Below are 14623 nucleotides of genomic sequence, written 5' to 3'. Positions count from 1 at the left end.
CCTACCGAAGGGTACCAATGCACCTGGGGTGAGATCAATGCAACAGTCTTCAGGCCGGTGCGGAGGGAGCTCGACGGGTATCTTGTCAGTTGCCACCTCGTTGAACTCCTTCAGGTAGTGTGGGAGACAGTGTACTGTTCTGACCTCGCAGCTATTTGTGGTCTTGACGGTCTCGAATCTTGGTTCTGGCAAGCATTCCGATTTGCATAGTGAGGACTGAAAACTAAGTAAGTTTCTAGACCAGTCAATACTGGGGTTGTGTCTGCGTAGCCAACAGATACCCAGGATTAGGGGGAAGTGAGCAGCCCTGATGATATCGAATGTGATACTTTCGGTATGTTGTTGGATGGACAAAGTAAGTGCTTCTGTGGTGTGAGTGATCAAACCCGAGCTCAAAGGTTCGCCATCAACCCCTTCCACCTTTTGATCTTCTCGTTTGGCTATCCCTTTTACTCCGTGTCATTCAGCCCAATGGGTATCCATGAAGTTCCCTGCTGCTCCACAGTCGAGTAGGGCTAAAGTGGTTACTTCCTTGGGGCCCACTCTGAGAGAAACTGTGAGCACCATCACCAGGAGTCCTCAGACGTTTCAGTAGAGGATAGAGAAAGAGGCGCGTAGGGACTAAGAGCAGCCCCTCGGTAATGCGTCCCAATGTTTACCGAGGGCGAGTGTTTCCCGACCTTCTGGGTGGTACTTCCGGACAATCCCTTAATAGATGTGAAGAAGACCCGCAGTTCATACACAGGGAACCCTCCCTGCGCCGTTTCCTTTCTTCAGGTGTGAGCGGGGCTCTGGTGGTTCCGATCTGCATAGGTTCTTCCTTAGCGGTCCGTTGGAAGGGTACAGACGCGGGTGAGTGAGTCTCCAAGAGAGGGGGTACACTTAACCTGGTCTTCTTCTTTTCTTGACGTCTTTCCGTCATTCTGAAGTCAATTCGGAGGGCAGCTGTCAGGAGTTCGGCAAAAGACACCGGTCTTTCTATCCGGGCTAGTTCGTCCTTCAATTCCTCCCCTAAACCTCGCCGAAATATGGCATACTGGGCCTGTTCCTGCAAGCCTGCTTCAGCTGCCACCTGTTTGAAAGCGGTGATGTATGTGAGTAGATCAGAATTCCCCTGACGGATGTCCAGGAGGTCCTCCGAAGCCAAGTAGGTACTCTCTGTTCGCAGAAAGGTTTGGTGAATCAGGGCTTTAAAGGCATTGTAGTCCTGTAAAACCGGGTCTGGCTGGTTTACTAGAGGGGTAGCCCAAGCCAGGGCATTCCCGGTCATGTGGGTGATCATAAACCCCACCTTGGCGTGGTTTGAGGCAACGGTCTGAGGGCGAAAGGAAAAATGAAAATTGCATGCGTCCAGGAACTCCTTAACCTTTTTTGGGGAACCATCGAACTTCCCTGACAATAGGGGAAGTGGAGGTAAATCGGTTAAAGGTCTTTCCCTGTCCGTCAGACGCTGTTGAAGGGTGGCGTTAGCTGTCTTAAGGTTCTGCATCTCCAAATTTAGACTTTGTACAGCGGCTACGAGTTCTTATACCTGCTGTGGGGTGGCCATCTCTTTTTGGCGTCGCAAACTGTCACCGGGGTCGGTGATATCTTCGTCCGACAGTGTAGATTCTGAGATCTCCCCCTCCCCCGACTCCTCACCTTCTTCTTCCTTCCAAGAACCCTTCTTTTCCTTTCTTCGTGATCTCACCTTTTTTTTATGTAGATAGGGACGACCACGGGAGGAAGCCACCGTGCCCCCCAAGAGGGGAGACCAGGGGGCCCCTCCCCCGGGATCGACCAAGAGGGGAAAAAGCCTTTAGGCACAAAAAACCCCAGAGTTAACGTCGGGTGCCTTGGAGGTGTGGAACCAGGAATCCTTGAAGGGCGAGAGCTGGTGGAAAGTGTCTGGAGGCAACACGTGGAGTTAACCCCCCCAGAACACAGGCAGTCCAGTAAGCGGTCCGAGGATCTGGTACACGAGGATAGAAGTGGAAGTAACCAAACAGTAAGCAAAGGCAGTTCAGGGGAACAGGCCGGAGTCTGGTACACGGAAGGTCACAGCAAACAATCCAAAAGGTAGGCGAGAGCAAGTCCAATGGACAAGGCAGGGAACTGGCACACGGAAGGTACGGAGCAGAGCGAGAGGAAGTAGGAAACAGAAGGACGGAGCAAGCGGAACAGACAAGAGGAAAAGCGGTAAGTGAAGATGGGAAGGAGGGAGGGTAAACAAGTTGGAAGGAGGGCAGAAGAGGCGGGCGAGTGAAACAAAGCCATGGGAGCGAGAGAAAGGCAAATAGTACCAGCGGAAGGACGAAGGAAGAACAGAGGGGGAGCCGGACTGGGCTCGAGGACCCGACCGGCGGGAAAAGCGAGTAATCCAGGAGGAAAGCAACAGGGAGCAGGCAACTCAGGGCTAACGGACGAAACCGCAAGCGTTGCGACGCATCCGTGACCCGGAAGTGGCTGGTTAAAACACCGGGCCGTGGAGCGCCCAACCAATAGGAACAGAAGGAAATCAAAACCAGTAAACAGGGGGCGTGGCCGAAAGCTGCCGGCGAACGGAACTAAGTTCTGCGTCGCCAGCGGCTCCATAGACGCCAGGAACTCGGCGACATGACATTATGAAGATCTCCCAGTGGTCCTCCAGTCCTGTCAGTTTGCTCTTGAGGTTCCAGTGTTGTCATGAAGATCTCCCAGTGGTCCTCCAGTCCTGTCAGTTTGCTCTTGAGGTTCCAGTGTTGTCATGAAGAACTCCCAGTGGTCCTCGTGTCCTGTACGTTTGCTCTTGAGTTGCAGTGTTGTTATGGAGATCTCCTAGTGGTCCTCCAGTCCTGTCCGTTTGCTCTTGGGGTTCCACTGTTGTCATGAAGATCTCCCAGTGGTCCTCCAGTCCTGTCAGTTCGTTCTCGAGGTTCCAGTGTTGTCATGAAGTTCTCCCAGTGGTCCTCCAGTCCTGTCAGTTTGCACTTGGGGTTCCAGTGTTGTCATGAAGATCTCCCAGTGGTCCTCCAGTCCAGTCAGTTTTCTCCTGGGGTTCCAGTGTAGTTATGAAGATCTCCCAGTGGTCCTCCAGTCCTGTCAGTTTGCTCTTGAGGTTCCAGTGTTGTCATGAAGAACACCCAGTGGTCCTCCAGTCCTGTCAGTTTGCTCTTGGAGTTCCAGTGTTGTTATGAAGGTCTCGCAGTGGCCCTCCAGTCCTGTCAGTTTGTTCTTGGGGTTCCAGTGTTGTTATGAAGATCTCCCAGTGGTCCTCGTGTCCTGTATGTTTGCTCTTGAGTTCCAGTGTTGTCATGAAGATCTCCCAGTGGTCCTCCAGTCCTGTAAGTTTGCTCTTGGGTTCCAGTTTTATGAAGGTCTCCCAGTGGTCCTCCAGTCCTGTAAGTTTGCTCTTCGGGTTCCAGTTTTGTTATGAAGGTCTCCCAGTGGTCCTCCAGTCCTGTAAGTTTGCCCTTGGGGTTCCAGTGTTGTTATGAAGACCTCCTAGTGGTCCTCCAGTCCTGTCCGTTTGCTCTTGGGGTTCCAGTGTTGTCATGAAGATCTCCTAGTGGTCCTCCAGTCCTGTCCGTTTGCTCTTGGGGTTCCAGTGTTGTCATGAAGATCTCCTAGTGGTCCTCCAGTCCTGTAAGTTTGCTCTTGGGGTTGCAGTGTTATGAAGATCTCCCAGTGGTCCTCCAGTCCTGTCAGTTTGCTCTTGGGTTCCAGTGTTGTTATGAAGATCTCCCAGTGGTGCTCCAGTCCTGTTAGGTTGCTCTTGGCTTCGAGTGTTGTTATGAAGACCGGACTCCACTTGAGCCACTGTTGGGCTTTTCTGGGTATCACCTGCATAGATCACTCTTTTGCAAGCTCCCTCACTGTGCTGCAGTAATCGGCTTGTGGGGACAAGAAATCATTCCCTTTACTCTGTTTACTTGAACAATGAATAATAGAAATAAAAAAAGCCAACTTAGAGGTGCGACCAGCAGCCCGCAAGAAGCCACCTGGGTCTCTCCTCATGACGATTCATTTCTTTATTTAGTTGCCACGTTTTGAAGTTATCTTTCGATTTCTCAATGGGCCTAATTATTGCCCTGGCAAAGGTTTTCTGCACTCTGAATTGTTGTTCTCCCTAATTTAGCAACGGAGACATTCAAATGATCTCTATGCAAAATGGAGGACTCCGTCTATGAGGTAATTTCCCTGCACTAGCATTTCTTCTGAAACGTGCGCTGCTAGGGCGCTATACCTTGCGGTACCCTTAGTTTATAATGCGATCAGCCCCTACCTGCTTCCATCGTCTCTGGCCCTCGAGCTCCGATTGTAGTGCTGCAACAGTGTCCGTTTTACTTCTTGCTCTGGGAGTTGAGTGAACTCCTTTTCCCGGCATACGTCATCACGGTAGATGGATTTGCTGGCCATATCCTCCCTGGCTGCATATTCACATTGGATGTCATTAGGACGCGAGTACTATTTTTAGCATTCCCTGCAGATTTCTAATCTATATGCTTCTGAGATGGCTACTCAAAGTATAGATTCACGGCACCCCTGTCCATTTGAATGATCCTCCGCCCACCCTTCCGCCTCGTTTCTTGGTCAACCTTCACCCCCTCGTTGGACCTCACCCAAACAACCCACAGTCTGCCTTTTCTTAGGTCTGCTTTTATTATGTAGTGTGGGGCTCGTGGTACTGTGCCACTCTCACCTTCCCATTTTCTGCAGCACTCACCTGCCACTCTGTGCCAATCAGTGCATGTTATAATCCTCAAGAACCAGGTGCGAGGCTTTCAAAACCACTATTAGACGCCCCCCCCTTTCACAGCATGGCTTTCACAACCATATTTGATGGTTTCCTTGATGTTACCCTGTCAGGTGATGTGGGTCTGGAAATGCGATTTCTTGCCGTTTCTGTGAATTCTGGGCTTGTCTGCAGAGCTGGACGCTGTTGGGTTGTGGTGAAGGCTCTGGTGTCTTTGTTGCTGTGTTGCAGTTTTCATCTGGACCGGGTCTTCTTGGCTGCTCGCAAGGTGATTCTGGGAGTTGTGGTTCTGTAATAGAAAAGAGAACCGTGGCCAGCAACTATATTGGGAGGCATTGAGAGACAAAGAGGATGGCGTTTGTGGCACATGGGGGATTTTTCGGGGACAGGGACTCCCCTAACTCGTAGTCCACGTATTTGGGGGAAGGACCGGTTCTGGCGTTTGTCGTGGGGTACCTTCTGCCCCAGATTGCAGAGGGATGCCCCTGCCTGCCTTGACAGGACCATGACCCTGTCGCATAATAAACAGGCTCCCCTCGCTCCAGTTTAAAAAGCTCAGTGTGAAGACCTTAAAGAAGAATGCAATACTGTATAAACAATCCAAAATACTCTTTGGTATCAGATACTGAAGTGAAATAATGTACATGTATGAAGGGCTGGTATAGATGATGCCCATCCCATGTGGTACACTCACGAGGCATTCCTCGTCTTGCCTGTAGATCTGCAGGGACTTAACATTGATGCCAGGACGGAAAGTGGGGGCCAACAGGAGACTGAATTTGGTTAGTGGGAATTTGAGATATGGACGGACTGTCCCAGTCTGAACTTTCTCCCTCTTGGTACACTGCGCCTGGTGCCCTGCCTCTGCCCTCCTGCCCTGGTGAGCAGGATCTAGCCCTCTGCCCTTGCACCCGGGCGAACAGGCTCTTCCAGACTTAGACTGGCCTAATTAAGGCCTGTAGGGCTGGCCTCTGAAATGTCCGTCTGGGGCGGTTTTGTGGGACAACTTGTTCAATTTTGTGACTGAGCGGACAATGCATCTGGTTGTTTTGGCCAATGTTACTGGCTTTTTCCACAAAGGTCATGTATGCACCCCCAAGTTCGGGTCAAACATGGCGACTGGGACTGCTTTTTTGTTATTTGAATGTGACCCTTTGCTCTTGCCCTTTGGTCTGCCCCATACGCATGTTATTGAAAAGGCTCTACTCCTTCGGTTTACTGCCACACAGAGACGGGCGCAAGGCCTTTGCCCTCGGCCCTGGCACACAGTCAGGGGCCGCCTACACAAACACACACAGCCCGGCTCTGTCGAAAACTTTCAGCCGCTCTTTCAAGCGGCAGCTATTTTGGGAAGGCCACGAAAATAGGTCAGACGGATTGCCAGGCTGAGCCCGCAGGCACGTGTCATATTTATATATTTATTTTGCTAGCCGCCCTCTGCCTGCTCCGCCTCCGCAACCCCTCCACCCCCCTCCTCCCGGGGAGCTCGTGCGGTGCTGTATTCTTCCCTCCTCACATGGCGGCACGCGGGCACGCGGCTTCCCCGCCCCCTCTAGGCCGCTGCACATGGCGCCGACAACCCAGCGGCCCTAAAAGGAGCCGATGCGGCGTGTCTCTCTTCATAACCCACAGGTCATTCCTCTGTCGACTCTTGGCTGCCCATGGCACGAGGGATCCTTGACTTGCTTATGAAACACGTCAAGGGTACGTACACCTGAGTGGATGGGCGCCGCTACTATTTTTTTTTTTTCCACGGCTTCCTTTGTATCTCCAAGTATCTCTTCCTTTGATCAGCAGTGCAGACTTTTTTGGCTTACTGCACAAAAACCCAGACTCATTTAAAAGTGGAAAAGGTCGCTTTAATGTGACAGGTCAAAGCTTACAATTAAACGCTTACCTGGCTCCATGGCCTTACAAACTATTTTAAACAACCAATTAAATAATTAAACATTCTCATTTTTTACCCAACAATTAAATAATTAAATAAAGCCATTTCCTCCCTAACTATCCCTTGGACCCTACCGTCTCCTTACCCCTTTTCCAGGCGTCCTGCTTTCTCCCCGGGGCCATGCCCCTCCAGGCTCAATACCTGTTCCCCCGTGGTGGCCCGCTTGTGCAAACAGCGCCACCCCATCCTTTCCCGTGTCATTCCCCCATTGTGCTTCCCTCCCCCCACATCAAAAGGGGCCAACCCAGCCAACATAGGAAGCAACTGATCCCAGACCAGCCCCCCAAACCCGGACAATCTTACCACAACATCTTTATAGTTGCACCCCAGTTGCCTGCCAACAACCCTTTCCTCAGCTTCTTTCCCCGCCCACTTAACCCTAGAATGTCCCAAAAACCAGATTTTTGACATCTGACCGTACCTCCTAGCAGCATCTGAAAAAGAAATTACAAAATCACTTGCAAATCAACAACATCCTAATAAATGCAACACTCCTGCTACCTACTGAAAAAATGTTATAACGACATTCCGTTTGACCCGGTCCCTGGCATACCCTTTGTATCTCCCTTACTCCCAGCGTCCCAAACTATTCACCTACTCCTCTGAATAGCCCAGCCTGCTACCTTCAGATGCTGCACCCCTCCTAAGTGAATGAGTTCCAACCTTCTAACCTTTCCCACACCACTAGTAACACCTTCCTCAGTACCCTATCCTTTCTGGCCATCTCCTTAACCCTCTCCGGAAACACCCAAGGTCCTTTCCTACCTGTCCCCCTATATTCCGCCCCTTTCACCTAACCTTTAAACAATACACCTAAACCCACTTAGCCCCCCCCCTTTTTCCCCTAAACTATTACCCTCCTGCTCACCCTTGCCCCCCACCTTCCATCACCTTATTAATTTGCCCTGAGTTGCCCACCTGCACCGGGGACCCACGTGCACCCCCGTCCATGCAGGCCCTTTACTTTATTACTCCTCTCGCCACTGCACCAGGGGCCAAACCTGCACCCCCGTCCATGCAGTCCCTTCCATATAACAATCTTCAAGCTCCTTGCGTCCATTAGGACCTGTTTCCCACCTGCACCAGGGGCCCTAGTGCACCCCCGTCCATGCAGGCCCCTTTTCTGCCTTACTCCTCTCCACCGCTGCACCAGGGGCCAAACCTGCGCCCCCGTCCATGCAGACCATTCCACATAAATTCCTCTTCCAGCACCTTGCTTCGTTGCTCCACTTTTTTCCCCCAGCTGCACCAGGGGCCCTAGTGCCCCCCCGTCCATGCAGACCCATCTCATCACTTCCCCCTGCTGCACCAGAGGCGCTCCCGCACCACCGTCCATGCAGCCTGAAGCTTACTCACCCTGTCGTGCGGCAAGCGTGAGGGCTTCGCCGTCAACCATGCCCTTCAAACGACGGCCACCACCCCTTAACAATTTCCACAGTTACACCCCCCTGCGGCCCTCCCCTACCTACGATTCTTCCTCCTCACCTCTCTCCTACCCCCTTTAAATCACCCCCAAAACCTTTCATCAAACCTTGTGCCCCCCCTCCTTTTACGATAAACTGAGCCCGACCTACCAGCACACCCCAATTTACCTGGCATGTGGTCCTTCCCCCCCACCTCCTTGCCCCGCTCCTCGCCCTGACCCACTGTCCCCTGCCTGAAAACAATCCGTAACCGGATGCCGACACGCACACCTGCTGCACTCGTGTTTAAATTTGCACATCCACCTCGTGCAGCCTTCTTTATTGAACGCCCAACATGCTGTCGAGGGCTGTCCTCCGCCTCCTCCCCCTGCCCCCTCATGGGCGGGGCGACCAAGAAAGGGCCGGTAAGGCACAGGCAGCCCACTTGCTGTGTGCAATGTCGGGGCAGGCCTCGTTGGAGCCATCCATTGCAGCCAAAGATCCTTGTCTATCTCCCCCCAGACCGCATGACTGTCCTCCACCATTCTCGCTCTGAATTCCTCATCATAGCGTACCCAGGCAAAACCCCCAAAACTTGTGAACGCCCTCCTAATTACGTCCATATATTTAAGCAGGGCCATGCAACGCTCTGGGAATTTTTCACAATATACACTGGCATAAATGATAAATGCCGACGTCCAATTCTCAATAGTCACCGGGACCCTTGGGCGCGAAACCAGTTCCCTCCCTTCTTCTTTAGACCCCTCCTTTGCTCTCACTTCCCTATGGAGCAACTTAAACACATCTACAAATTCCCCCGCCTGAATCTTCTCCCTGGTCGCTGCCATCAAGTGCGCCCCCAAAGGTTTTGTGATACCCATGTACGGCAGTTTTTTCTCCTTGCCTTTCACTTCAACCTCCTTTTCTTTTGCAACCTGTACCTCGAGCGCCAATGGCTCCACCACCTTGTCAGTTTGAACCTCCACTGAGCAAATGCCCTTTTCATCCCCCAAGGCACCAATGGCCTGTACCCCAACTTCTTTCCTTGCCCCTTGCAGACAAGACCCTTCCTTTCCCATCCCCATTCTCGTGTCCCCTCTCTGCCATGCAGAAGACCATTCCCTTTCCCGCTCACCTCTTTCAACACAGCCCGTCTGCAGTCTGGCGTCCACACCAATGCTCCTCATCTCTTTTCTTACAGGGCTCCTACTGCGGGGACAAAACATGTCAGCAGACTCACCCAGCCAGTTGCTCCCCCGACCTCTAGCCCTTCGACCGCCCTGCACCTGTCTTTCCCACTCCCCCCTCAAACTTCTTCTCTCCTCCCCCTTTCCCTTACAGCCCTATAACCTTCTTCCTCCCACTGCCCCACATAAACCTCCAAACCAACTTCATCACCCCTTAAATACCATTGTGGCTGCGAGCTCATGCTCGAGTTGAGTCGATTTTCTTCCTGCAAGCCCGGGGTGTCTGCCCCGCCACTCATCTGACGACTTCTCGGCGGGGCCGCAGAAACCCCTGCCTGGTCCTCTTCTCTCGGGCGAGGCGTGCAGTCCTCCACCCTGTAATCCTCCTCGCTAGGGGCCGTACAGCACCCTCTAGACTCTCCTCGCGCAGACCGAGGAGGGGCCGTTCCTAAACCCTCTCCATCCTCTTGAACAGCGGGTGCTGCGCAGCGCCCTCCGCCCCCACTCCTCCTAACCGTGGGGGGCCGTTCTGCGCCCCTCCCTAACCTCCTCAATTAATGGGGACCTCTCTCTCCTCCCACCTGCACTCTTCCGCAGGTATTTACCCCCTTTCCCCCTCTGCCCAGTCGCCTCTTTCTGCACCCCTGCAGCCCCCCCACCGTGGCTCCCCTGACTCACCCCTTTCCGAGCACTCCTCACCTCCCCTAATTCCCCTTGGTCATTATTAGCTCCATCCCTAACTGGCTCCCCCCCCCCCCCGAAATCATTTCACCCCTGGACGCTCTCCTGTCGATCTCCCTCCTCATCTTCCTGCCCCTGGATTCCCAAACCTCCCCTCTCCCCGCCGCGGGGGTGCACACCACCACTGCCGCGAGAGCCCCATCTGCCGCTGCTCTACGCTGCGGCCTACCACCAACTAACTCCACCTCGCCCGTGACCTCCACCACCGCCCCTTCCAGCTGTGCCTTAGATGCCCTGTTGATAATTTCCAGGGCCTCCCTCAGTGCCCTAGCATCCACCAAACCCGTTTTGCTAGCTCCATGGCCCACCATTGTGCACTAATACTCTGAATGTGCACTAAAAAATATGCCCCTTTCTACTCACTACCTAACTAAGCCCCCGAGCCAGCACCTACCCGTGGACAAACCCCAAAAATTGGGAAACCCACTAAACAATGTTGGGCTATAAAGCAAATATACGTAATAAAATAAATTAAATGATGTAATTCCAATGTATAAAATATATTAAATAATTGTGGACCTAACAGAATTTTTTTAAAATTTATTTATTATTTATTTATTTTTTAAACCCCCCTTTTAATAATAACCCTGCCCTAAACAAAAAACCCTTTTGCTCCTGACCTGCCCCAGAGAAGAAAATACCCCCAAAAACCAGAAGCTCACGAAGAATTGGGGCCCAAAAAAGAAATTCCTACACTGCCCCCTAACGGTTGCAGGCCGCACCGCACTATCACAGGAAATGAAGCGCAGTCCCTTTAAGGGAACTGCAGTGCCCTCTCAGGCCAGAGAATGCTACCGTGCACACACACGGGACTCTGCAGCAAACAGAGAGGGATCCCCAGGCAGCCGTCCCAACCTAATCATCCACTCCAGGAACCCCTGCGACCCCAGAAAACTACTCTCCACCCCCCCCAGGGATATAAGGCAAAACGCTCTGCCCCCACCCCAGACAACACCGAAGCTGGGCACTGAAAAGCACGCGGGCCACACAGAAACCCCAGAAAGCTGCCAGCCAACAGCGCCCGGACCAGTAAATGAGGAGGTAACTTATTTACGATACCTCCGCTACTATTATAAGTTATTAAATAAATATATGTTTTTTTTTTTTTAAACTAAACTGCCTACCTAAAAGTGCTGCTGCTACACTGCCCCACTCCTCACCTCCACAAAACCCCTCTCGTAGGCCCAAATCAGGGAAGGCTCGGGAGCAGGCGACAGGACTGAACAATCACCAAGTCCAACGGTCGCCTGCCTCCCGAACCTTCCCTGGCCCCTTAAATACCCTAGGGAGGCGCTCTGCCCCCCACAGCCACTCGCTGGCCGTGTGCAGCGCCAAAAACCTCCCCGGGGGGAAACGCTTTGCGTTCCCCCCGGGGCCCCCCTTTTTGTATACATAGTCTATAAAAGACCTTATACATGTAAACAAATGTTAAACAATTACCACAATCCCAATGTGTACATATTCAGACATACAAACCTTTTCAGCACTGCAAAATACCACATATTATTCCTCAATCTCATTTTATCCAGTGGTTTAAAATGAAGATTCACTGTTCCTATACTTTTATTTTAAAAAGAAACCTTTCCTGGAATTGTTTCGTTTTAAAATAAAAGTGTAGGAAGAAGTTGAAACTTTCACTTTCAGTGCACTGCACTGCACATTCCCTTAAACAGCAGGTGCAAGTGTAAGGGGGTTTGTATTGTGTGTGGGACGGGGCGTGGTGATGGGGTTTGTGGGGTGTGGGTGCAGGCCAGCAGGGAACATAGTTCCACTACTTCTTTTCGTACAGTTCGACCACTGATTTTAACATATTCACAATAACTTCATGTAGTCTAGTTACGGAATGTTGGAGCCTTTGTAGATTAAGACATCGTTTTTTACTGAAATATAGTAATAGGGTTGGGAATTGTCCCTCAATTGAGCCGTAAGCATTGCAGACATGATTTAATAGTGATCCTTCTCCCTCCCTTTAATTTCCTGTACAACAGTACATGCTTCTGAATGACCATTTCAATGCAGCTGGTTAAATTACACTCCAGATAGATGTACTCAAAATGTAGAGTTTTTTTCATTGTCAGAAGTGCATTTTGCATACCAGCAAGTTGCATACCTCTGCCGGCGGACAGTAACCGAGTAGGGGAGGAATGTACAGAGTACCAGACCAGCCCTTATCAGAAGTAACCTGCTTTGCCAGTCCTCTTTTTTTCAGCTCACACCTCTTTGCATTTTGGTACTTGTAGTGTTACGTTCATAAAAGGAAAATTACGCTGCAAGTACATTAGATGAATTATCAAGCACTGGCAAATAAACAGTTTTAGATTTTGTGCAGGCACTGAATGGCCATTCATCAAACACTGCTATAGCGGTACTCCCTGGCCATAAGATTGCAAACGCTGGACAATGGTGTGAGCACGGTGGTATATTTTTTAAATTTCTTTTCTTTATCGATTTATAGTTTCAAGTAAACCTTTATCAAACATTCAGACAGTACATCTATGAGAGAGAGCCTCCCAAGTGAAATAAAAGATTAAATTACTACTCAACAGTGACAGTATAAGATCCAAGACAACCAAAGACAAACCCAAAGAGTTAGTTAATCAGTTAAAATACTTCTTTTAAGAAATGCAAAAGGGAAATGGTAGCCACCAAGCTCTCTCCTCTCAGCAAAAAAGACCAAATCTCCTTCTCGTCCAGCGTCTTGTATGAATCGAATATTTTAATCAAATATCTAGTTCTAAGATCCGTCAGACCGTGGCATAACAATGACACGTGCTTTAATGATTCCATAGTTTCTTCTTTCCGACAAAATCTACATCCTTTCGTAACAGATTTCCTGTAGATTTTTAATAATTGATTCGTAGGATACAAATCAAATCTGAAACGAAGGAATCGATCTCTATACCAGCCATTAGGGCTTTGGCTAGGTATTTAGGGAGGAGTCTACATGGTTTCATTTCTTCATTTAGGGAGTCCATAAGGCGGTGTGAATTTCTTTCCTCCAGGGTCTTGATCCAATCATTATGCCAAAGCTTAATTTTGACCTTTTCTGGGAAATTACACAATTCCTCCCCGTCTGATTACACATTTTTCAAAATGTGGCGACAGCAGTCAAACCACTGCATCATTAGTGGCGTAACACAAAATGTGGGGGCCCCCCTGCGAGCCATGCTGAGGGCTTCCCCCCCAACTTGGCAAAAAATCACGGGTCGCACCCCACCCTGAGCCGGCCTAGATTGTCATGCTTGTGACACTTGGGAGGCTCTCTCTCATACGAACGTGCTGCTGAAGGGGTATGCCGCACACTGCACTAGGAGAAAGATATACATATGTATTTTAATGCAATATACAGCACACTTTCTATAAAGCCATAGTGTTTGCAATTGTTTTGTAGGGTGACACCAATCCAATACATATAAGTCACCAACAGTGCACAGGAACATTAATGCTTTGCTATAAAAAATGCCATGCCACAATGAAAACATGTCCAACTGGCTGCACAATGTAGGCCAGTGTAGACACGTAATAACATTACAGTAAAGCATGCCAGGCCACATTTAGACATAAATAGACTGGTTGCACCAAGTCTCCAGTCAAAGCAATAACACTCATCAAGAAGAGAGCACACACTAAAGCCTGCGTCTCTGCGGCCTCTACAAACACAGCCTAACTTTAAAATCTGCAAGGAACTGGTCAATCCTGTTGCAGTCTCTACCTCTCCTGTTCCCTCCAAGGCCCTCTGTACGACTCTGGCCTCTCACTTGTCTGTTAAATCTCAGGACCTCCTGTCCTCTATCTCCTCTTCCTCTCTCTCTTCCTCTCTCGGCCCCCTTTGGCCATCTCTACCTCTCCCCCTCCTTTTTCCTCTTTCTCTCTGACAACACCTGACGAGGTTTCTTGACAAGTCTGATCTATGAAAGCGTCATCCAAACAGGTGCTCCCCTGCTCCTCCAGAACCATCAAGGACCATATTGGCACCCTCGCTCCAGCCTTGGTCGATTTTTGTAATCACTCTTTAGCCACTGGAATGTTCCCCTCGCCCCTTAAGCACTCCCTTGTGCACCCACTCCTCAAGAAGCCATATGCCGATCCTACCTGCCCGGCAAACTATTGCCCAATCTCCATCACCCCTTTCTTGGGCAAACTCTTGGAAAAGCTTCCCATCTCCCAGCTAACTCTCCGCACTGAATATGTTGGCTGTCTCCATGACCATAAGTCTGGCTTCACAACATCCTCGGGCAGTGGCTAACATGCTACGCACGGAAGACAAGAACCTGTCATGAGCTGAGGAATAAGCCGATGCGCAAAGTCAGAAATAGGGGTGCACATTGCTTTTTTGTAGCCCACAAAGCTAAGAACAATGGGGGAGATTTCACAACTAAAGAACAAATTACAGTTTCTAACCGGAGAATAATCTTAAGGCCTTCCCACTAAGCCATTGAATCACCTTCTCTTGGTATTACTAAAAGAAGGACTCACTGGCTTTGGGGTTTTAGGTGCCCCTCACTTCTTTCTGTGATGTGGTGTACTTGTGGTCAAGATGTTGTATGTCTGCTTTTCCGCCTGGTTGTTGGGTATCCTTCTGGACGCCCATGTATTTTCTGGCTCAGCCCCCCTTTCGCCCATTCGCCTC

At 50.4% G+C, this 14623-nt stretch overlaps 1 protein-coding gene and 1 long non-coding RNA gene across 2 annotated transcripts in view; one reads left to right on the top strand and one right to left on the bottom strand.

Annotated features, from left to right (window-relative positions):
• LOC138521737 (uncharacterized) overlaps positions 1 to 14623 on the bottom strand; it is a 184908-nt gene that overhangs the window by 144053 nt on the left and 26232 nt on the right. The gene's annotated exons all lie outside the window — the stretch shown is intronic.
• The window catches only part of NR1D1 (nuclear receptor subfamily 1 group D member 1), a 57946-nt gene continuing 49611 nt past the window's right edge, over positions 6289 to 14623 (top strand). Inside the window, exon 1 of the mRNA XM_069634780.1 lies at positions 6289 to 6418. Coding sequence (XP_069490881.1) covers positions 6376 to 6418 — 43 coding nt within the window. The 5' untranslated portion in view covers positions 6289 to 6375. The remainder of the gene's footprint in view (positions 6419 to 14623) is intronic.

Source organism: Ambystoma mexicanum, chromosome 13, assembly GCF_040938575.1.
Source record: "Ambystoma mexicanum isolate Mex_15411 chromosome 13, UKY_AmexF1_1, whole genome shotgun sequence".
Lineage (NCBI taxonomy): Eukaryota > Metazoa > Chordata > Amphibia > Caudata > Ambystomatidae > Ambystoma > Ambystoma mexicanum.
Note: the sequence above shows the minus strand (reverse complement) of the source record. Positions and strands in the feature narration are given on the sequence as shown.